General features: G+C 40.5%; 1 protein-coding gene across 1 annotated transcript in view; it reads left to right on the top strand.

Annotated features, from left to right (window-relative positions):
- Positions 1–25,233, top strand: part of PODXL (podocalyxin like) — a 70,961-nt gene that overhangs the window by 39,542 nt on the left and 6,186 nt on the right. Inside the window, exons 2-7 of the mRNA XM_007504337.3 lie at positions 16,912–17,523; positions 18,627–19,078; positions 19,658–19,729; positions 22,907–23,060; positions 23,318–23,379; positions 24,579–24,746. Of these exons, the coding sequence (XP_007504399.2) occupies positions 16,912–17,523; positions 18,627–19,078; positions 19,658–19,729; positions 22,907–23,060; positions 23,318–23,379; positions 24,579–24,746 (1,520 nt within the window). The remainder of the gene's footprint in view (positions 1–16,911; positions 17,524–18,626; positions 19,079–19,657; positions 19,730–22,906; positions 23,061–23,317; positions 23,380–24,578; positions 24,747–25,233) is intronic.

Below are 25,233 nucleotides of genomic sequence, written 5' to 3'. Positions count from 1 at the left end.
ACTAACTGGGAATGGTTGCTTTGGGTTTTTTTTTTTTAAACGCTTACCATTTGTCTTAGAGTCAATACTATGGATTGGTTACATGGCAGAAGAGTGGTTAAGGACTAGGCCATGGGGGTCAAGAGGCTTGGCCAGGGTCACACAGCTAGGAAGTGTCTGGGGTCACATCTGAACCCAGGACCTCCTTCCTGTCTGTAGGCCTGACTTTCTCACCAAGCTATCCCTTGGGAAAACTGGTTGTGAAGAGATAAGAAAGGAGAAAGACTAGTGGGAAGTGGAGGAGCCAACAAAGTGAGAAGTATGGTGGTCCAGAGAAGGTGAGAGAGAACTGGGAGTACTTGGAGTGTCCAGGAGAAAAGGAACACTGCCATGAAGCCTGGGCATCTCCACCAGGTAAAGTTTCTCGGTCCTCACTCTAGACTGTGTGTAACTTCCTCATGGTTTAGATGAATTTCCACAGCAGCTGCATCCATCAGCCTGACGTGTCCCTGCCTAGTTGGGATGGGGTGCTGAGCTGGCCAGCTGAGCCAAGAGATAAGCAGAGAACAATTCTCTACTTGAAGAATGCCAGGAATTAATCTCCCCTGAGGGGAAGAGCCCAGGGCTCCCTTGGGAATGGGGAAAGTTGGGCTGCAATGCAGTGCTAGGACTGTCCATTGAATGGTGACAGTGTTGGGGGTAGGGCATGTCATGGAGCGGTTCATTGATGAGCGGTCACAGACAAGACTTCATACAGAGAAACTAACAGGGCAGACAGATATCCTAGACAGAGCCTGGGCCAGCTGGGCAGAGCATTATGACACTGTTCCCTTCTGATCTTGATAATTCTCTTGCCAAATTGGGCTAATCACTCTTCCTCAAATACCACCCCCCATATTTTTATGCAAATTCCTGGAGGGTTCCAAATCCTCCCCTTTCAACAATGTATAATCCCCTAGAAATAAAAATCTAAATCCAAATCTATCCTCATTTAAAACCTGATTCAGAATGCCACCTTTTCTTGGAAGACTTCCCTGACTGACCTTCCATTTTTATCCCTGGGACCTGATCATCCAAAAAGAGAAAAAAGAAAGGGGGAAAAAAGAAGTATTATTGCAGCTCAGTGACTTGGCAGAAATTATATAACACCACTAAAGGGATGGTTAGTGAGCCTCTGGAAAGGAAGTGATCCCCAAGCTAGCAGGGCTTCATCAAGAATAGCATCTGGCTAAATGAATTTCCAAGTGGACCAGATTGTTTTATTATTTAATATATTTAATAATTTAATAATATTTATTGTATAAGATTATTTAATATGTAGTTTATAAAATTATGTGATTATTCTATAGTATGAGAATAATAGTCTAAAATTTTAATGGATGCCTTTTATAAAACCTTAGTCATTTCCAAATAATAATGTTCTACCATCTACCCCCATGAGCCTTCTCATGTTTTCTAGATTGTGTCAAAGTAATTGACAAACCATGGTATTTTTCTAGATAACATGGAAAGATGTAGCCTAGACAATACTATTAGATGGAGATGGCCTTGGACCCAAAGAGTAGTTCTATGAGCCATAGCTCTTTTTTCTAGAAGTGTGTGTGTGTGTGTGTGAAGGCAAGGTTAGATTGTGTCTTATTCTAAATTTTCTTTTATTTCCTAGTAAAATGCAACTTGGAGGTGCAAAGGATAGAATGATCTTCTCAAGATTAGAAAAACTCATCATCTGGATGTTAAATCTGGTCCCAGACACTCAATTAGCTGTATGACTCTTTGGGAAAATCATGTCACCCTGTTTGCCTCAGTTTCCTCATCAGTAAAATGAGCAGGGGAAGGAAATGGCAAACCACTCCACTATCTCTGCCAAGAAAACTCTAAATGAGGTCATAAAGAGTCAGACACAACTGAAAAATGACTGACCATGAAGTGAATGCCCAGCTTACTTGTAGAATTTAAAGGAATTTGCAGGAATATGTAAACCTCAAAATTTCTTAGACTTATAAATGTTGGAAATTTCACCATTGGGAAATTTCATACTTGAAAAATTCCCTATTGATAGTGGGTCTTGGCTATTGGAATGTGAACCCCTTTGGCATGAGAGTTTCCCCCTCCTCCCTTCTTAAGATTACTTTAGGACAGAAACCTTTTGCTGAACAATGGAAAGGACTTTGACCTATGCTTAAGCATAGAACAGGAATGTCTTTGAGTCATGATTGATTTTGGAATTGATACAATGGAGATACTTGGAATCAATCTCCACCCTACTCGGTCCTAACAGGATTGAGGAAGGGCTGCAGCATAGATCAAAATTTAATTATTCCAATCTCTACCCTACTCAGGTTAACAGGATTTAGGAAGGGCTGTAGCAAAGGATCAAAGATTTAATTATTTGAAAATATGACCTTCAACAGACATGTGCAAAGCCAGAGACCTCTGGGCGGTCCTGGGTTAAGCTAGAGCCTCCATTGGCACAGGGAAATTGATGGACAGGTGATTGGTAGATGTGAGAACCGAGGGGAGGGAACTTGGATGGTTTCCTTAAGGATAGGGGGGGTCTGAAGACGGGGTGGGGGTGGGGGGGGTGGGGGGGTGTTGGAGGAGTTTGTCGGAGTGGTTGCAGTGCGCTCTGAGAAGCTTGCTCTGAAGGAAGCTGAAGGTGGGGGCTCTGAGACTGTTTCTCCATTTTGGTCACATGAGTAATAGGGACTGATCTCCTTTCTTTGCCCCAGCTATCTAAGGGCTTGGGCCTTTTGGCCCAGCCTAAACAGAAGGGGTATTTAAGCCCTATTCCCTTCTCTCCCCTTTCTCTCTACCTCTATCTCTCTATCTCTAATTCCTTTCTTCCTCCTGTTTGTAATTAAAACTCCATAAAAGGTTGACGGCTGACTTGAGTTTTCATTTAGGAATTACATAGCTGAATTCCTTGGCGACCTTAAATTAATATATATCAGTCTTTTAAAAGTGATTTCCTTGTCACAAATAGGATGGGGTTGGTATTTTTTTTTAAACCTGTACCTCCTGTCTTAGAATCAATACCAAGTATTGGTTTTAAAGCAAAAGAATGAAAAGAGCTAGGCAGTAGGGGTTGTGACTTGCACAGGGTCACACAGCTAAGAAGGATCTGAGGCCAGATTTAAACACAGGACCTCTTGTTGCTAGGCCTGGCTCTCAATCTGCTGAGGCTCCTAGCTGCCCCTGGAGGGTTGACTCTCTTTAAGTTGCTCCTAGACGATTGGGAATCTGGTCCCAGCCCTTGTTATTCTGGATCCACATGGGTCCAGTGGTTTGGTTCTTGGACCTACTTTCCTTTCTATACCCTCATAAAAGGGCAAGTCTCCCTTTTCTTTTGGATTGACCAATAACTAGTGACAATTGCATAGGTTGGAGAAAGATCCTGGGTGACTACACATACTCTCAAGCAAAAGTTGGTGTCTTTAATGATTTAGAGAAATTATTGCTTAAAAGTCCTGAGTCCTGGGTTCTAGTTTTGAATCAGGCCCTAAATCATGGTCTAACCTTGGATAACTTCATTCTACTTCCACCTCCCACCCCACCAGCTTCAGTTTCTGAGTCTGTAAGTTAGGAAGTTGCCAAGATGATTTTTAGTTTCTTTCTATTTTTTATATAGTTAGTACATAATTAATGTGAATAAGGACTCCTGCTAAGTGAATTCTCATATCTTCCATTGGGATGGAACCAGTTTTTAATATCATTATAGTTTCATAGAGTGTGAATTTGAATGCACACCCCCTTTTCTTGACATTCATTATTCTACACTAAATGGAGCCTTGTGTATTATGTTCTGATTTGTGGCAACATCCCTCCTTAATGCTCTACTTTGTGTCCTCCACTTTTTAAAAATTTTTGTCTTCTGTCTTAGAATCAATTCTGTGTATCAGTTCCAAAGCAGAAGAGCCATAAGGGCTAGGCAGTGGGTGGTAAGTGACTTGCCCAGGGTCACACAGCCAGGAAGGATCTGAGGTCAGACCTCCCATCTTTAGATCACCTAGCTAGCTGCCTGTATCTTCCACTTTTACAGAATAGAGTGACTCAGTCCTACCTCCCAGGACTTGAAAGAAACTGAGCCACAATATGGACAGGGAGAAGAGCAGCACCCTAGGTGCATGGAATAGTCAGACATACATCCAGCAATTGATACCTTAAAGGAGCATCATATAAAATACCATTATCATGGGGCACCAGATTACACCCCCTTCAAACATCTCTTTTTCTTCCTCTTAAGATCTTGGTCCATTCTTCTGACATACATGGCCAGTGAAAATTGACCCAAGTAACAAAGCATCACCCTGCCACATCCATCTCTCCACGAAACTGCCATCCTGGGGGTTTCCAGTTGAAATAAATTAACTTACTGAAAATCTGACCTGGTAAATAAAGGCACCCGTGTGTAAAAGAGGCTGAGAATACCTGTACTCTCTCACAGGGTTCCTCCCTCACTTGAGATGTTCCGGGAAGGTCTTAACTAATCCTACTTTGATATACAAACATGAAGTGAATGAATGAGTTTTAATGAGTGTATCATAAGTATGGAGTAGTATTTGCCATATGCCAAGCACCATACTAAGGAATAATGATACAAATTTGGCTTGTGTTTTTATGTGTATGGGGTGCTCAGGGAGGGGTAGTATCTCTGGTTTGGAGGGCTTGTTGTGCCCTCCTAGGGCAGCTCTCCAGCCTCTGACCCCCACCTGACCCCCAGCTCTCACTTGTGGCTCCCAGTAGCTGCTAACATGCGGCAGAGGCCACACCCCAGGAAACGGCTTCGACAGGCCGGCCAAACCTTGTGAGGATAGCCATCGGGTCATCGACCCCTGGTGAACCAGGGCTTTGCTCACCCAGCATGTGAAGACTGCTTCGGCCAAACAGACGAAAGAAACCAATAAGAAGGTTCAACGGCTGAGATGGCAACGCAGCAAAGCACTGTGGAGTGCTTAGGGCATGTTGGAGCACAAAAGACAACACGGCCATCCAATGCAGCTGAGGAAGTCTCCAGGTGTAACGACTTTTCATGCCACTAGACCCAGGCTTCTAACACTGAGAGAGTGGGACTGTCTCTGTGCACCGACTTTTCCACTTAAATCTCTTTCACGCACAAGTATCTTTGTTCACAAAACGCACAAAGACAATCATCATCCTTGGTTACCGAGAGACTACTACTAAACTAAGGTTTACTGATGTAGCATCCCAGGTATATTCTCATGTTGAAAGTATTATTGATGTATTGATATTGTAACCTAAGTACTCATATACTAGACACATGGTCATGTTATATTGATCATTGTATTTCCAAATCTTCAGCCTAAAGGTCTGAAAGAATTCCTGGGCACGGTGTTAGCTGCCACAGGGTACTAGCTACCTCATTGTTAGACCACATTCCTTACCAAGTCACATGTTCGATTAACCTTCTCCTCTGTGATTACGTGATTGTCCGTTGAGCCAATGTTAAATCCTATGCCATGTCACATGTTCATTAGCTACCTCCCACAATCCTTCAATAAAAGTTTGGGGACACTTACAGATCTCTCAATAGGGCATGCATGATAGAGTCCATGTTTTTTAATTCCTTGTCTCTGAGTCTTTATTCCTTTGTCTCTCTCCCTCTCTCTCCCCTTTACCCATTTTCCCTCAGTTTCCAATCGCCTTCTCAGGTGTCCACCCACGAAAATATTAGGCAGTTACAACTGAGCACTTTGCAAATATTATTGCACTTTCCTCAAACAACCCTGGGAGGTAGGTGGTGTTACTACCCCATTTTGCAGGCAAGGAAACTTAGGGAGACCAAAGAGTAAGTGACTTGCCCACAGGCTACAGTTACTAAATGTGTTAAGGTAGCATTTGAACTTGTTTTCTTGACTCCAGGTCCAGTACTCTACTCACTGCACTATTTAGTTACCAAAGGGGGGGGGGACGAAAACTGGGGTGGACTCTGCTTTCCAGGCACTCATATTCAAATTAGGAGAGACTACACACCAAAAGAATTCAGTTGCCTGGTGGATGGAATTCCTAAGGTTGCATGTGCTGGAAAGCTGGCCAGTCCAAGGCCAGGCCCTTTTTATGAGCCTCCAGGAAGCCAGGGGTATGTGCATTGCTGTATCTTGGGTGCTTCAGAAGCTGAGCTTCCCAGGCCCTGAAGAACTTGGTGTTCTGGCTAGGAAATTCTACACATACCTTATGAATGGCAGAAGACCATCAGGAAAGATAAAATAAGGGTCTCTAAATGCTGCTAAATCCAATCCAAAAGGGCTTTACCCAGGTGGTTAGCATTGAGCAGGTTTTGAAATTGGAGAGAAAAATAGCCAGAGACCTGGGGTGGGGTTGTGACTGAGCACGTTTTTTTTTTTAGGCTCAAACAAATTACTTAGAAAGAAGAGGAAATGAGGGATGCTAACTGGATTGCTAGGCTGAGTAATTTGGGCTTTAGTATGTACAATGGATCCTAGAGAAGACTCAGGTTACTGACGTTAACTCATATCTCCATCTGCTGGAGAGCCAGAGTATCACAGGAGAAAGAACATCGAATTTGCAAGAGAGATGTGGGTGGGAATCCTTACTCCAGGTACCACTTACCTGGTGCGCTTGAGCTGGTAACTTCATTTGGGGCTCACTTTCTTCACCAATAAAATGATGGGGTTACACAGGATAATCTTCTCATCCCTTCCAGCTCCAAATCCGGGGATTGTTTCCTGTCCAGGCAGCAAAAACCCAGCTTTCTCTTACCATGGCTTCTTCTTTAATTATAGCAAGTTTATAATTATAAACCTATACACACACATATAGATAATAAATATATAGCAAAGATGCAGTGTCTTCACTGGGTCAAGGCTGTGGCTATGGATCATTGCTCCTTCACCTCTAGTTTTTGCCTAGGAGTTTGGTAGCAAATGAACCCCCCCAAAAGGGAAACTGGAATTTGGGGCTGGAAGAGGATGTAATGGGGCCAGACCCTATCCCCTGCCCACAGGCTTTAACTTATGTTGTGTTGCTCACTGAAGGGAATGACAGTGCAAAGAGAAAATAGTAACTGTTGCTCCTTTAGAGGGAGAGTCATAGAAACTTCTGTTAATAGCTTACATGTATGTAGCATTTTTCTAATAGCTAACACTTTTATAGAGAATCAAGTTTTATAAAGTGGTTTATTTTTATTATCATTACAAAGCACTTTACTTATGTTAATTCATTTGATTTCACAACATTCCTGTAGGTACGTGCTATTATTATCTCAATTTTACAGATGAGGAAACTGAGGCAAACAGGGATTGTGATCTGTGCCCTGCATCACATATCTAGTGTTTGAAATGGGATTATTTTCGACTCCCAAATCCTGTATCTAGTTGCTTCTAAATGTGTTCTCATTTGATCATCCTAGCAACTTTGTGAGATTGATAAGGTTGTCTTCATCATACAGATTGGGAAACCAAGGCTGAGAGTGGTTCAAGTGGCTTGCTCAGGGTTACTTAGCTGGTGTCTGAGTCAGGATTTGAACTTGGGTCTTCATGACTCCCAAGGACTCAGACTGCCCTGGGATCAAAGGACCATATAGGGCAGAGCTGGCAAAGGACCTAAAAATTATTTAGTCCCACCTCCTCATTTCATGAAAGAGGAAAGAGTTTCAGAAGGATGAAGGGACCTATTTGAGATCAAACAGCCAGTTAATGATAATCCCAGAATTAGGATCCAGGTTGCCTGATTTCTTATCAGTGCAGGGATGATTTTAGTGGTGGTATGTTGGGTGTGGGGCTGTTTCCTGTTGTACCAAAATTCTTGATCTCCAATGTTTATCCTTGGAAAGAGAGGTGGGGATGCTTGGCTCAGAACCAACAGCAACCTTCTCCCCTTTTCCTCCCCCCCCCCCAAATCCAGCCACTCCCATCGGCCCCCACTTCCTGGGGCATTCTTGTATATTTCCTTTTCCATCTATTTATAACTCCAGAGTCACTCTTCATATAGGAGGAAAGCGTCCAGACCTGAAGTGGGAGGAAACCAGGGTAGGACCCAAGGAAAGGAGCTGCCTACTCTGGGGTTTCTCTTCTCTACTCTGCCCTTGCCTCCCGGACAGGTGGAGCTCCTAGAGGAGATAGGAAGTTTTCCCCTATATGCATAGTAAAATAAAACAAATTTCTACTTTGGCTATATGAAGAAATGAACCACTAACCTTCTTAATACAAATGAATGAAAGAAACCATTTATTAATAAGCACTTAGAGGGGCTAAAACCTATGCTAAGCGTTAGAGACACAAACATCAAAGGTCAGTTTATAAAGATCATATTCTAGGTGGCATCTAGGTGGTTCAGTGGGTAGAGCCAGACCTAGAGACAAGAGGTTCTAGGTTTAAATATGGCCTCAGATACATCTGAGCAAGTCACTTAACCCCCATTACCTAGCCTTCTGTTCTTCTGCTTTGAAACCAATACATAGTATTGTTCTAAGATGGAAGGGAAGGGTTTAAAAAACAATAATAAATCACATTCTAATTGATTGTAATGGGAGCAATTGGGTTTCACAGTGTATAGAGCAGCAAGCTTAGAATTAGGAAGACCTGAGTTCAAATCTGCCTTCATTTGTTTACTAGCTGTGTGGTCCTAGGCCAGTCACTTTAACCCCATGTGGACTTGTTTCCTCATTGTTAAAATGGGGATAATAAAAGCACCTACCTTCCCAGGGTTGTTAGGTAGAGGCTCAAATGTGATAATTATAAAGTCCTTACCATCGTACCCCACACATAGTAGGTGCTATATAAATATTATTTTTTAAGAATAAGATACCTGGAAAGGCAGCATAGGGTCCCTTCTGCCCCTTCAATACTTGGCTCCATCCTATCTTTCCAACCCTGTTATATATTATTGTTCATTCTACCCTTTGTGGTCAGCCATTCATCAGGCAATTATTATTTTTAAAATTCTTACCTTCTATCTTATGTGCATATATGTATATGAGGCCAGAATTGAACCCAGGTCCTACAATCTCCAGTCCTGGCTCTAGCCACTGAGCCTGATCCATTGATGATAGGCTGCCCCTATCATCAGGCATTTACAAAGGATCTACTATGTACCAAACACTATTGTGAGTAGCTAGTGATACAAAGACCAAAAAAGGGGAAGGGATCTCTGTTGACTTGAGGCTCACGTTCTATCAGTCTGTACATGCATATAATAAGTAAGTAGAGAATGGATTTAATTATTAGAAGGTGGTTAAAGAGAGGGTCCCCCTCACACTAGGACTGTTCCTTTAGAGCAGCGGTTCTCAACCTCTCAATTTGTAGCAATGAGAATACCTAATGCATATCAGGTATTTACATTCCAAATCATAACTGTAGCAAAATTACAGTTTTGAAGTAGCCACCAAAATAATTTTTTGGTTTGGGGTCACTGCAACATGAGGAGCTGTATTGTGGGGTCACAGCATTAGAAAGGTTGAGAACCACTGCTCTAGAGTCTGGATAAAAGCTAGCAAATTCCATGCTTCATCTCTGTGTCTTTGTACTCCCTGTTCCCTGCCCTTCTTGACCTTTGTCTTGTTTCTTTCAAAATTCAATACATGCTGCCTTCCATAAAGCAGACACATCCATTTTTCTAGTAGAGAGACACTTGACTTAAAAAAAAATTTTTTTTTAAAGTGTCATGGACTCTGGACCCCTTCAGCACTGTGGCAGAAGACCCTTTCTGAGAATTTCTTTCAATGGATTACAAAAGAAATATTGAAATAAATGATTAAAATATAAAAGAGAAATCCAAACCCCAAATTCACAGACTCTAGGTTAAGAACCCCTAACATAGAAAGGGCTGCCTTTTTATTTCTAGCAACGTATGGGCTTGGAGTGTGTGGTAAGTCTTGAATGAGACATCTGAGTCAAACCTGTTGAGTCCGGTGCACTTTCCTTCCTTTCTTCCTACAGTCTACAGGAGGATGCCATAGGCTCCAGTTTTTGCAGTAGCTTTGACCAAGGAGTGCTAACAAACCAACCCTAACTTTACTCTGGTCAAGGGGCCAGCTCCTCTGGTCTCTTGGTTAGGGGGTTAGGAGTGGACGTGGAATATTCAGATACGATGGTAGGGTTGGGATTGAAAGTTTTATTAGCCCTGAGCGTGACTTTCTCCCCAAAGACCAAGTTCCTCAGTAACCTTTAAGATTCTTTATAACGTAGCCCCAAAGAGGTAGATAATAGGATAGAGAGCTGGCTTGGAGGACAAGTGGTGAAACATACAGGATTCAGAGAGAAGATTTCCAAGATCACTTGGGTTGGGGGAAAGGTAGCAGATGGATATAGTTAGTTTCTATAACCAGGGAACTTCTCCAGAGGCAGGTGGTAGTGGGAGATCACCTCTTATCCTTCCCAAGGCAACTAGGTGGTGTAGTCAATCCTAACCCGAGTCCTTATCCTGATTCAGACACTTCATTGCCATGGGACATTGGCCAAGTCTCTTAACTTATGAGCCTCACTTATGTAGGATTAGGGTTAGACCCAATGATTTCTTTGATTAAAAGGTACTCGTAGATGAGGAATCTCCCGCAACCAGTGTAAGTTGATACTTGATCCATAACTTAACAGTCTTAGAGACTTGCCTAGAGGCACTAAGAAGTTAAGCCCGTGTTCATACGGGCAGTATGAACAGCTGGGTTGTTCGATCATCCATGACCCCATTTGGCATTTTCTTGGCAAAGATACTGGAACGGGTTTGCTGTTTCCTTCTCCACCTCATCTTACAGATGAGCAACTAAGGCAAACAAGGTGAAGTGACTAACCCAGGGTCACAAGGCCAGGAACTGTCTGAGGCCAGACCTAAATTTGGGAAGATGAGTCTTCCTGACTCCAGGCCAAGTCCTCTATCTGCTGTACCACCTAGCTGCCCAATATGGCAGAGACAGGACCTCAAACCTGGCCTTCCTTGCTTTGAGAGTAGTTTCTTGTTCATTAATCACCTGTAAAATGAAACTAATTATAATAGCTATCTCCTACCTCATAGGGTTGTTGTGAGATCAAATGGGATAATATATGTAAAGCACTTCGCAAATCTTAAAAATGCTATCAAAGTATTGTCTGTTAGTTAATATATTGTCCTATATCTCATGGTAAACCAAAGGGATGTGATAGAAGGGAAGATTCTCCACCAATACCGAGTATTTAAAGCTGGGCCATCATGAGCCCATCTACCAGTTAAAGACTCTTTAGAATAGAATATTAAAAGGCTCTGGAGAGACCATCACCCTTCATTCATATCTTAATGGAGAGAATTTGTTCAATTTGAGGGAAATGGAAAATTTGGGGTGGGAATACAGAAGCTCTGGGTCCCAGGAACAGGAAAAAAAAGGTCATTTTCCAGTTTTTCTAGGGCCAGCTCTCCAGGAGCCAGATACACAAATTAGGATCAGACATGAGTTGTCTAGTCTGGCCTTTTTACATTCAGAGTGTGTGTATGGGGGTGGTAATGGGGCAGCAGTGGGCAGGTTGGAGAGAGGTAGGGAGATTGGGGTATTAGAGAAGGGAGAGGGATAAAGATAGTAAACCACAGAAATTTAGTATTTTACATTGTCTATAGTTATTTTAAGTGGGATTTATCTGTCTCTTGCTATTGGAATTATTGTTAACCTATAGAAATACTGATGATTTATTTTATATTATACAACTTTAATAAAGTTGTTAATTGCATGGTTTAGTTTTTTGATTGATTCTTGATGAATAATGCTTGCTGATAGTCTTCAATTGATTTTATTATTTTAAGGAAAATTACATTTATTCCAAAATACTCTAGTGTTTTTCTTAGGAAAGGGTATGTACTTTGTCAAATTTTTTTTGTAAAGATTTCTGTTGGTTTGGTTAATAGTCAATTATGAAGATAGTTTTCCTAATACTGAACCATCCTTCCATTACTGATATAAAACCTACTTGGTCATAGTTATGAGTCTTGTGATATATTGCTGTAATCTCCTTGCTAGTATTTATCTGCATCAATATTCATTAGAGAGATTGTCTGTTTTGCTCTTACTGGTTTAGGTATTGGCACTTATATTTTTTTTCATTTTTCATTTAGTTAATTAATTTAGAATATTTTTCCATGGTTACATGATTCACATTCTTTCCCTCCCCTCCTTATCCCCCTCTCCCAGAGCTGACAGCAATTCTGCTGGGTTTTATATGTATCATTGTTCAAAATCTATTTCCATATTATTAATATTTTCAATAGTGGTCATTTAAAGTCAACATCCCCAATCATATCCCCATTGAACCATGTGATCAATCATATGCTTTTCTTCTGTGTTTCTACTCCCACAGTTCTTTTTCTGGATGTGGATAGTGTTCTTTCTCATAAGTCCCTTAGAATTGTCCTGTATCATTGCATTGTTGCTAGTAGTCCAGTTGCTAGAAGTCCAGTACATTCGATTGTGCCATAATGTATCAGTCTCCATATATAAGGTTCTCCTTTCACTCTGCATCAATTCCTGGAGGTTGTTCCAATTCACATAGAATTACTCCTGTTCATTATCCTTTTAAAAAATAGTATTCTATCACCACCAGATACCACAATTTGTTCAGCCATTCCCCAATCAATGGGCACCCCCTCATTTACTGTATTTGTTATAAAAGGAATTTGGTAGAATTCCTTCACCTATTTTTCCAAAGAATTTAAATAGTATTGTAATTAGTTATTCCTTAAAGGTTTGGAAGAATTCATTTGTGAATACATTTGGTCCTGGGGCTTTTTTCTTAGGGAACTTATTGATGGCTTGTTTACTTTTTCTGAGATGAGGCTGTTAGTATTCCATTTTCTTCTCAGTTAATCTGAGAGATTTTTATATTTTTAAATATTTACATGTTTTCTTTAGATGTTCAGAGTTAATCAGCATATTATTGTTGGGCAAACTAACTCCTAATAATTGCTTCAATTTCTTCTTCTTTGGTTGTGAATTCACCCCTTTCACTTTTAATGCTAGTAATTTGGTTTTCTTAAAATTAACTAATGGTTTATCTATTTTATGGGTTTTGTTTCCTCTCATAAAACCATCTCCTTGTCTTATTTATTAGTTCAATGGTTTTCTTTCAGTTTTATTTATTTCACCCTTAATTTTCAGAATTTCCAATTTGGTGTTTAATTGGGGATTTTTAATTTGTTCTAGTTTTTTAGTTGCATGACCAATTCATTGATCTGTACTTTATTTTGAGGTAAGCATTTGTCACTCCATTTCATGAAGTTACTGATTGTTTCTGTGATTCGTTTGTTGACAAATTCATTCTTTTTTAAAAAATTTTATTTTACCAATTATATGTAATAACAATTTTCCACATAAGTTTCCTGAAGTTATTTGATCCAAATTGCCTCCATCCTTCCCTTCCCAGAGCAACAAGCAATTTGATCTAGGTTATACATGTAGTATCATGCAAAACATATCTTTTTAAAAAAAAAAAAACTTTATCTTCTGTCTTAGTATCAATTCTAAAACAAGACTGGACAATGGGCATTAAGTGACTTGTCCAGGGTCACATAGCTAGGAAGTATCTAAGGCCAGATTTAAACCTAGGTCCTACCAATTCCAAGCTAACATTCTTTTTATAAAAATTTGTTTACTTTTTTTTTTCAATTACACATAGAAGCAATTTTTGACAGTTCTGATTTTTGGAATTCAAATTCTTTCCCTTCACTCACATCGCCATAGTAAATAGGGTGACATAGTTTACACCAGTGTTTTCAATGCAATTCATATGACCCACTCATTCTTAAGGGTGAAATTATTTCGTTTCCAATTAAATTTTAGTCTTACTTTCTGCAACCCTTTATTGAATTATGGTCTTCAAAGGATGAATTTAATATTTCTGGTTCTGCATTTGGTTGTGATGCCATTATGCTCTATGACATGGTCAATTTTTGTGAAGATGCTATAAACAGCTGAGAAAGATATAGTTGAGAGAAAGATATATTCCTTTCTATTCCCATTCAATTTTCTCTAGAGGTCTTTCATATCTGACTTTTCTAAAATTCTATTCACCTCCTTAACTTTTTTGGGGGGGGTTGTTTGTTTTTTTGGTTGAATGTATCTTGTTTTGGAGAAGTGGGAGATGGACAAAAGAGAGGGTATCTTGTTTTCTTCACTTTTAGGAATTAGGATGTTATACTATTTGGTTCATATAGGTTTAGTATTGACATTATTTCATTGTCTGTGGTACCTTTATCAAGATTTAATTTCCTTCCCATATCTTTTAATTAGATCAATTTTTATTTTTGCTATATCTGAGATCATAATTGCTACCCTTGCTTTTTTTAGTTTAGCTAAATCATAAGAGATTTTGCTCTAGCTCCTTGCCATTACTGTGTGTGTATCTCTGCTTTAAATGTGTTTCTTGTAGATAGCGTATTGCCTGGTTTTTAATCTACTCTGCTATCTTCTTCCATTTTATGGGTGTTAATCTCATTCACAGTCACAGTTATGATTACTAATTATATATTTCCCTCCATCTTATTTTTCCTCTCTGTTAACATTTTCCTTTCCTTGTTAATAGATGTTTGCTTCTGGCCATTGCCTCCCCCAATTCACCCTCTCTTTTGTCCATCTCCCACTTCTCCAATTCCTCTCCCCTTTTTATTTCCCTGTAGGATAGGATAGGTTTCTGTAGCTGAATGACTGTGGATATTATTTCCTCTGAGCTAATTATGATAGTAAGGTTCAAGCACTGTCCTCCCAAACTTCTCCACTATATTTTGACTCACATGTCTCTTCATATTGAATATCCCATAATATTCAATTTACTTGCTGCCTTTTCTCCATGTATACTCCTCAGGGCCCTTTTAGTATAAAATTCTTAGGTCTCTTAAGTATATACTTAAAGGTACTTTCAGTACTATAAGTGTCTAAAGAATGGTATCTAACCTTAATTATCTTAATTATCACCTTCCCTTGTAAGGGGAATCAGTTTATGTAATCAATTTAGCAAGTCCTTTATCTCAAGTATCATATACCTTAGGACTCTTGATTATTGCCTTCTCATGTAAAAGAGTGTAATCAGTTTGACAAATACCTTAAGTATCTCAACCTCAAGTATCTTCATTATTACCTTCCCATGTAGGAATGTAATCAGTTTAATAGGTTTCTTGAATAGCTTAAGTATTATAGATTTCTTAAGTATCTTATCACCTTCCCATGTGAGAAAATGATCAGTTTAACCAATCCTTGAAATGTGTCAAGTATTATATTGTCTTAAGTATCTTAATTATCACCTTCCTATGTAGGAATGTAAATGGTTTAACAAGTATCTCAAGTATCATAGACATCTTAAGTATCTGAATTATTACCTCCTGATGTAGGAATATACTCATTTTAAACTTATTGAATCCCATGAGATTTCATTTTTTTTGTTTACTTTTTTCTGCTTCACTTGAGTGTCATTTGATTATTGAATGTTCCATTCAGTTCCATTCCATTCTTTGTTAGGAATGCCTGGAAGTTCTCTATTTAATTAAATAACCATTTCCCTCCCTGGAGGATTATGTTCAGTTTTTTCCCCCTAGGTTGTATTTCATACCCTCTGGTCCTTTAAAGTAAAAGCTGTTAGGTCCTGTATAATTCTGACTGGCTTCATAATATTTGAATTTCCCCCCCCTGGTTGCTTGTAGTATTTTCTCTTTGGGAGTTCTAGAATTTGAACATAATGGGCCTGGGTTTTTTTTTTTTTTACTTTGGGATCTCTTTCAGGAGGTGATGGATGGATTATTTCAATTTCTATTTTTTCCTTCCTGTTCAAAAATATTAGGACATATTTTCCTTTGATCATTTTTGTCTAGGCTCCCCCCTCTCTTCCCCCTTACCCCCCCCAGTGGCTTCTAGGTATTCCAATGATTCTTAGATGATCTTTTCTGAATCTATTATTATGGTTGTTTTCCAGTCAGATATTTCAGAGTTTCTTATGCTTTTTCATTCTTTTTAATTTGTTCTTTTGTTTCCTGATTTCTTATGAAGTCATTAGCTTCCTTTTGCCCAATTCTAATTTTCAGAGCATTATTCTCTACATTGAGCTTTTGTATTTTCTTTTCCATTTTGCCAATTTTATTTTTTATGAAGTTGTTTTCTTCAGTGTATTTTTGTGTTTCTTTTCCCATTCGCCCAATTATTAGTTTTGGAGGAGTTGTTTTCTTCCATGAGTTTTTCCTATATCTTTTACCAAGCTCTTGATTCTCATTTCCTCTCCATTTTTTCTTTTACCTCTCTTATTGTATATTTTTTAACGTCTTTTCAAGCTCTTCCAGGAGTTCTTTTTGGGTCTAACATCTTTTCACACTTTCCTTTGAAGCTTCACATGTTTCTACTTTGGAGATATTATCCTCTTCTGAGTTTATATTTTGATCTTCCCTGTCACTAAAGTAATTTTCTAAGGTCAGATTTTTCCTTTGGCTTTTGTTCATTTTTCCAGTCCCCCACCCCCCCTTCACCAATTATCTTATCTATGTCTATATGAAGTTCAGCTCTGCTACTGGGTTGGAGGGAATACTGTTCCTGGGTGCCCCCAAGTGCTCTGTGCACTGGATTGAGCTGGATTTTGCTCATTTGCCAGCTTCCCTGGGTGTCACACTGGGCTGCTCTTCTGGATGAGAATTCTTCTTCATCTACTGCATGGGGCCACTTCTCTATGATATCTACATCATAGTTTTCCCCTAGTATCCCTCCTCTTCCCAAAGAGGCACCCCATAAGACAAGTAGTATTTTTTGAAAGACAAAAAAGGGAGGGATACAGCACAACCAGTTAATGTTTTTAAAAGTCTGAAAACATGCAGTGCTTAATTTGGTGTCTTCTCTGACATAGTAGAGGGCATTATAAACATATACAGAACAAGTACAACACAATAGAAAGGTGTTGTCTTCACATTCGCAGGTTGTCATAAAATGCACTTTGGTTACTCACTTGTCTTTTCTGTTGGTTTTATAAACAGGAAACATCAAGACATCATCATCAGCTGTGGAATTGCCCAGTTCTCAGACCTCTACAACCTTAAACCCCACACAACTGAGTGGCTCTTCAGGAACAGAGAATCCTAAAGTTGACCTTCCAGGGGCTAGTTCACCTGAGAAGTCTAGCACTGGTCCCACAGGGGCTAGTTCACCTGAGAAGTCTAGCACTGGTCCCACAGGGGCTAGTTTACCTGAGAAGTCTAGCACTGGTCCCACAGGGGCTAGTTTACCTGAGAAGTCTAGCACTGGCTCCCCAGGGGCTAGTTTACCTGAGAAGTCTAGCACTGGCTCCCCAGGGGCTAGTTTACCTGAGAAGTCTAGCACTGGCTCTCCAGGGGCTACTTCATCCAAACCTGATAGCCATTCATCTTCAGTCCCTACCAAAGCAGACCAGGAAGTGGACAGTACAACATTGGTGGCAGGAGGATCCAAAACACAGACCACTGGAGTCCCTATTAAAGATACTAGTTCTGCCTTAGATCCTCTTAACAAACCCACCTTGGCATCCAGTACATCTTCAGACACTGGTACTTTGAGAACCAAGACATCTACTTTTTCAGCACAGGTGGTAAAATCCTCCCCTTCATCATCAGGTAATTAGATTTGTTGGGTTTTTTTAGGGGGAGGGGCATTGCCAAGATCTGATTTTGGAAAAGTAGCAAAAGTACCTTATACTTTTTGGTCTAGGGAGTGGGGTTCATAACAAAGAATTAACAATAGGAATATGTGAGAACCTTGATTTAAACTCATTCCTTCTCTTACCATTTTACTAGGATAGGGAATTCAGCAGAGCCAAAACATTCTTATTTGACTGGTGGAGATAGTTCTATGGGGCACAATGAGGAAACAGGCTATATACACCGATATCCCAGGGCTTTTGGTCTTCCCAGCTTGGAATTAGTTCTGCTGCTCCCACAAAAGCAGTGTAATCTGTAGAAATACCTCCCTCCCAAAATAAAAATAAAAATGAACTAGTTTAGGTTTTAGGTATTTTATGAGAGGTTGTCCAGTCCTCTGAGAACCATATCTCTGAGAAGTTCCTAACAGTATGTTTGCTTTTTACTAGTCCTATGTAGGACACCATTTAGTTCATGGCAAAGAGATTTAATTAAAGTATTTTTGCAAAGAAAGCTCAAAACTTACTCTCCCATAATGCCAATAATTAATATTCAGTGAAAAACTGTAACCTAAGTCTAAAAGTCCTTACTTGAAGGTTATCTACAACTGCTCTTAAGACTTAAAAAAAAAAACCTATACCTTCCATCTTACAATCAATACTGTGCCTTTAATCATTGCACGACTTTTACCAAGCCACTACTACTGGAATAGCCAGGTGGCATAGTGGATAGATTATAGGATTTAGAGTTAGGAAGATCTGAGTTCCAATTTGAGACCATAGTCCCTTGATAATAACTATGACCCTGGGCAAGTCACTTAATCTCTACCCCAGTTTCCTAATATGCAAAATAGGGATAGTGACAGCACTTACTTGAGAGGACTTTTGTGAGGATCAAATGAGAAAATTAATTATAAAATGCTTAGCACAATGCCTCACATAGTAGTGCACAGGTAGGTTGGCTTTGATGGGACAAAGGAAACACAGAAGTTAAGATTTGTGCCTTTAGACAAAGGAATGGTCTTCCTAATTCCAGTGCCCTTTCTCCCCCTTCAGCATCTTTGTTTCTTTCCTCTGCAGCCACAACTAAGGAAACTATCACCTCACGAGAAATAGATGCTTCAACACTGCTGACAAACCACCAGAGCCCTTTGAGTGTCACCACAACCTCCCAGATATCTGGGAGTTCCCTTCCTGTGACCAGTCTGGATACTTCCAGTCGAGCACAAGGAGCCTTTCCTACTATTACATCCCCGGTGATCACCTTAACTTCCAGGACTCAATCAACTGTAGTGACCACTGGGGGCCAGGCTCCAGGACCCTCTGATGGCTCAGGTCCAGTGACCTCTCAGGGTCCAGCAACACTTACTTCTATGGTTTCAGCTCTGGTTACTCCTTCGGTAACCCCCAAGGGCTCAACTTCAGTTTTCTCTGATGATTCTACCTCGTCCACTATCTCCTATTCATCCCATCACCAGCCCCCTGCCATGGCAACCTCTGAATCTGAAACCTTTGAGTCCATACCCAACAAGGTAACTATTATAATTGGCTGGAGGAAGGTGAAGATTTGGGGTGGGCAGAAGAGGCTTCCATAGGGCATAGCTGTTTAGGCTAAAGAGACTATATATCCTTTTATATTCCTCCTTACTAAAGGGTCCTTAGCTCCCTAAAAAAAAAAAAGCTAGCAAGTCACATGAAACTCCTTCTAACTTTCCTGTAGTTTTCATTCCTCCCCACTGTGTCCAGAAAAATCAGCCACTTGGGACCACCATTTTTAGTGGTCCCCTTTCTTTCTCTCTATCCCCTTCTTAGGACTTAATCTGGTCACTAATGCCCATAGGACCCAGTATCATGTGGTGAAAAGGCTCTTATCCAAGCCTAGAAGCTCATTGTTATCCTCTTTCTCTGACTGCTTCTGCTTGCCCCATCCTTGACAGAAGGGAGTACCTGCATTTTAGATGTCCTAGAGCTAAGACTTGACCTTGACTGAGATTAAGACTGACTGGGCCTCCTCCCTCTCAGGCAGGGGCAGGCAAATAGCTGGAAGCCGTGATTGGTGAGGGTAGAACTGCCAGATTTGGTGCTAAATTCATGACCCTGACTCCTTCCAGATCACCTGTCAACCTGACAGTTATGCAACAGAGAATCTGCTTATTCTGAAGATGACCAACTTCACCATGTGTGTAAGTATTACCCTCCTGCCTGGACACACCAGCTTCATTGCTCTTGGGTCATAGGCCCTTGGTCCTTTGACTCCAACTTGGCCCTTTTAATAGGACAGAAGGGTCCAAATGGGATTGGGAAGAGCAGACCATTTTAAAACTGTTCCCCATCAATTTCCAAGGGCAGCAGAGAGGTTTTGTTTTTGTTTTTATCTAGATTGCAATTTAATTAGTGAAGGGAACTAGTGAAGCCATTTTCTCTACCAATGTAGTCTGACAATTTGTTCTGCAATCTGGAAAATTACCTGGGGCACTGAAGTGTTTAATGATTTACCAGATTTATATACCTGGAATATAGCCCAGGTTTTCTGGAGGCTATACCTCAAGAAATGGATAGCCACTACTCCATGCTGCTGCTGGGACAGCCACATATAGTAATCATCTTTAAAAAAAAGGATACTTTATTTTTTGGTTTTTAAACCTTGTTTTAGGATGGATATTAAGTATTAAAAAAAAATTTAAACCTTTGCCTTCCATCTTAGAATGAATACTGTGTGGATTGGTTCCAAGGCAGAAGGGTAAGGGCTAGGCAATGGGGGTTAAGTAACTTTCCCAGTGTGACATAGCTAGTTAGTGTCTGAGGCTATATTTGAACCCCAGCTTCTCCCAGCTCCAGTCCTGGCTCTCAATCCTCTGTGCTACCTAGCTGTCTCAATACTTTGTTTAAATTATCCAAATTTGCCTCTACATTTCCCCTTTTCCTCCCTCCCAAAGTGCCAATCCATAAAACAATTACAAAAAAAGAAATGGAGGAAAAACATTAGACTATATCAACACATTTTAGAAATCTGATGATAAATTCAATGTCCTATATCCTTGAACCCCCATCCCCTCCACCCATGTCCTAGTAATAACCTTAAGATGTCATTTGTCACAGGAGCAGGACACTTACCACTTGTGTCTTAGTGCAAAGAGTGCTGAGCTTTGGGGGTCAGGAAGACCAGAGTTGGAATCTACTCTACCTCCCCAAATCTCTGTGACCCAGGCCAGTCACGCTATTTGTTTCCTTATCTGTGAAATAAGAACAGTCAATAACACCCTATTTGGGGTGGTTATGAGGACCAAATGAGATCTGTTCAGTTTTTTGCAAACTTTAAAGTCCTAAACAAATGCTAGATGGATGCATAAGACACTGGACCTGGAATGAGGAAGCCTTGAATTCAAATCCAGTCTCAGATACTAACTTCATGTCCACAAAACCCTGCTTGCCTCAGTTTTCTAAACTGCAAAATGGGGATAATAACAGCACTTACCTCCCAAGGTTGTAAGGATCAAATGAGATAACAGTTGTGAAGTGCTGAGCACCATACCTGGCATATTGTAGTAAATGCTATAGAAATATTAGTTGTTATTATTATTAGGGGTGAGGCAGGGGACCATTTCTCATCTTTCTAACCCCAGTCCCTCTAGTACAATATAATATCACTTTATCTTAATTGCTAGTTAATGTAATGAGCTCATGTGAGTGGCTCATTGCTGCCCTCTCCTGGCAATCTTCTGTTCTCATAGCTGCCTCCCTGAAAAGGAGGAAAAAGAAAGCCTTTAGGCATTCATACATGTTCATTCATTCAAGTCATTTATTGCATATCTAAAGTATGGAAAGGAAAAGATGACCAAGACTTTAGTCTTAAATTAGTAATAGTCTGCCCACAGGGAGTTTAAACTCATTATTTTATTACAGAGAAATAAAAAAGTAGCTCCAGGAAAAGCCTGGCACTTAAAGATGGTCTCAGTTGGGGTCCCAAGAGGATGCCCCACAGGCTCAACAGAAAATTTGACTTCCAGGACACTTTGTAATTTTGCCTCCTCATGAGTTCTCCTGGCATCTCTAAGAACAATAGTTGCGTTTTTCCCGAAAGTATAATTCAGATCCTTCCTATTGCCCAGGTATCAGGAACCACTAGTCCATGGGGGCAAAGTGAGCAACTCCCACATAGTCAGTATCCCTGTCATTTTACCTTTACCTCATCCCTTTGCTTTCTAGATCTTTGGATAAAAGATCCTTTTCTTCCCATCCACAGACTTGACTACCTAGTCTGAAATCTTCCCTGGACTTTGGCATTTCAGGATGTAAAGTGGGGAAGCAGTTACTGGAAGAGCTTTCTCTCTGCCCCTTCTTTGCTCCTAGGGAATGAATTATTAAGATCTGATAGCGGGGATGCTAAAGGTGACTCACATTTGTAGCAACTCCTTTTGTATCCCCCTATCTTGTTTGATCTTGACAATTGTATGTGGTCGTTTGGGCAGGTGGCATTATCCTCATTTTCTAGATGAAGTTACCCACAGTCACACAGCTGGAGTCTGAGCTCAGGTCTGAAAGGGACCTCAGGAGTAGGAAAGCACTTCCCATCATCAGCTGCCCTCTTAGAGAAGAGACAGGGTGCTAAAAGTAAAAGAACAACATGAGAACAGTCTGCGTGACTTTACAACAATCACAGAACAGTGTGACAAATGAAGGTTTCAGAATTACATGTTCAAAGAACAAGCATGGCTTCAGGAAGGGTTATGAAGAGGTAACCTCCACTCTTTACAGAGGTGGGATGGGTGTTTACAGGTGCCTAGTGCATTTATTGCATTTTCTGTCAACTTTTAAATATTGATTAGTTTTGTTTTTCCACTTTTAATTTTCCCTTTAAAATGTTATATGGGATGGTTGTCTTGAATGGTAAGATGTACGGAGTGTTGGAGAAAGTATTGTAAAAAAAGATTATTGTTTCTTTAAAAAGGTTGGTCAGGAGGGCTATTAAAAGATCTTTTATTATTAAATTTGATGGCTAAAGGAGGGAAAATTGGAGGGACATGAGGCAAAGAATTGGCCCAGCACATCAAATGTACAACTTTTAATCGCAAGTGGCTTGTTCATCTCACAGTCCAGGTTGGCCCTGGATAGGGCATGGATAGTGGGAAAGACTATTTTTTTTTTAAAGGCAGACAAGATTAACTTCAGAGTCACACAGCTAGAAGTATCTGAGGGCAGATTTGAACTTAAGGTTCCCTGACTCCAGGTCAGCTGCCTCAGGGGCATGGTTAGTAGGGAAGACAATTTATTTATTTATTTATTTTTGGAAGACAATTAAAATCCTTGTTATAGTATCAGGAGCTACTCTTAGGAGAATTACTTGTGTTTTCTACCCACAGGATAGTCCCAAGGACTCTCGTAACCATCCCCTTTATGTTGCCCTGTGCCGAGCAGGAAAAGTCAACTTCAACAAGGACAGGGATGTATGTCATGTGCAATTGGTCCCCCAGCCAGAGAAGCAAGAAGTGGCAATCCTCAATGTCTCTGTGCAGAGTGAGTGCGCCTGTGGCCAGGGGCTAGCTGGGTGCTTCTTGGAGGGCGGGAGAGAATTCCATGGAGAATGCTAGGTCCACAAGGCTTAGCAGCTCAGCCAGGGTGTCAGTCTTTCTTTCCTTCCTTCGGGTGGAGCCACAAAGGGAAAGTCTACCCCAAGCCAGTCTTCTACGAACCTCAATGATGACACCTTCTTTCCCTGCCCCCAATCCTCTGAGCCTGGCACCCTCATGTTCAGTATTCCCTTCTCCCCACAGCACACCTTCAACCCAAGGAGCTGTTTGAAGTGTTGAAGAAGAGATGGGATGATCTGAAAGCAGTAAGCAGCTCTTTCCTCACTCTCTCCTCTCCCTTCGAACCCAGCCCCCAGGGTTCCCTACTCCCTGTTGGTTTTAAGGGGGTTCTTGTGGCTCAGAGAGCCATCTCCAGGGCTAGGTGCCCAGAAGGAGGGGCCTAAGCTACTCCTTCTTGATTTACCATCAAAGTGTAGTGGAATAGAGAAAAGGATGAATAACAAGCCCAAGGAGCTGTGGAATGCTAGAGGCCTTGGATTGGAATAGAGGATTCCTAGAGAATAGAGGTTTTTCCTGTCAACCAACAAACATTTATTGAGCACTGCTATGTGGTAACCACTGGGGTTACAGGTTCAAGGAATAAAAACCCTACTGGCAAGGAGTTTATTTTAATTTTTAAAATTTTTTTGAGTTTACTTTCTAATAAAAGGAGGTAGCAAGTACTTATTGAGAAGTATGTATAACAGAGATTCTATGAACTTGGTTTAAATATATGTAGATATAGATATATATCTATAGCTACATAGACAAATAACTGTTTCAATATAATAGGGTTTTTTTGTACTCCTATGTATTTTATATTATGTATTTGAAAATGCATAAATGCATTCTGAGAATTAGTCCATAGACTTCACCAGAATGCCAAAGGAGGGTCACACTTAAAGATTAAGAACCCTTGTTTGAATTCACTACTCTAAAAATGAGTAAATACAAATATGAAAATGCAAAATTGTTTTAAAAAAATACAAGGTAGTTTGGGAAGGAGAGGAAGGGCACTATCAGCTGGGAAGACCTGAAAGGCATTCATGTACAGAATAGCTTTTGAGCTGTGTTGAGGACAAAAGGGAAGCTATGATGTAAAGGGAAGGTTAGGGAAGGCATTCCAGGCATGGTGGTCAGCCAGTGCAAAGGCAGACAGAGAAGGAATGGAGTGTCTAGTGTGTAGAACCAGAGGGAAGGCCAGTTTGGCCAGATCATAGAAGGCAGAAAGAGAAGGAATATCCACTGAGCCTGGAAACAGCCAGCTTCCATTTAATCCCCCAAACAGTAGGGGAGCCCTTGGAGTTGAGTAAGGGAGTCATGAAGTCAGGTCTGGACTTTCAGAAAATCCCCTTGGTGCTTAGGCTAGGCAATCATGTGCCTCCCTCATATTTAGTGCTTAATACTTTATGTATGTATGATGAGTGTCCCAGAGCCTGACTCTACTCAATTCCTTTCTGGGCAGTTGGGAGTTAGTAACATGACATATGGAAAGGAAAGTCTGGACAAGGACGAGGAGGACCGGTTCAGCTTGCCTCTCATCATTACTATCGTTTGTATGGCAGCCTTCCTACTCCTTGTTGCTGCTCTCTATGGCTGCTTCCACCAGCGCTTCTCTCAGCGCAAGGACCAGGTAAGGATTCTGCCCCTTGCACTCATGGCCTACTGAACTAAACCTGAAGCTCATCTGAGATGAGCCATCTTGGTGTGATTTAAGGAATAATTCTGCCCACTTCTGTTTTCTTTCCCAAACCCATTCTTATGCCATGATGAAATCCTTTCTCTTCTCCTAAATGGATAGCGTAGTTGGTAATACTTATTTCTTTTTTTAATTTTAATTTTTAAATTATTGTAGAGACAATTTTATGTTTGTTTTCCAACATTTTATGATTCAGATTTTTTCTCTCCACTTCCTGAGATGGTGAATTATCTCTTATAGGTTATATTAGTGCTGTCATGCAATATTAAGAATTTGATTTTTATGTTCAACTATAAAAGGTAGGGCCATTTTCTCTAAAGGCCTTATTAGTAAAAGTGCTGAAAGAAGGGTTTGGGGGATCATGTGGCACACGAGAGTGTGGTCTCTAAAGAAGATGAGACTTAAAGGAGTTGAGATAGCA

The sequence above is a fragment of the Monodelphis domestica genome, chromosome 5, assembly GCF_027887165.1.
Source record: "Monodelphis domestica isolate mMonDom1 chromosome 5, mMonDom1.pri, whole genome shotgun sequence".
In the NCBI taxonomy this organism is placed as follows: domain Eukaryota; kingdom Metazoa; phylum Chordata; class Mammalia; order Didelphimorphia; family Didelphidae; genus Monodelphis; species Monodelphis domestica.
This window is presented reverse-complemented; position numbering and strand designations above follow the sequence as displayed.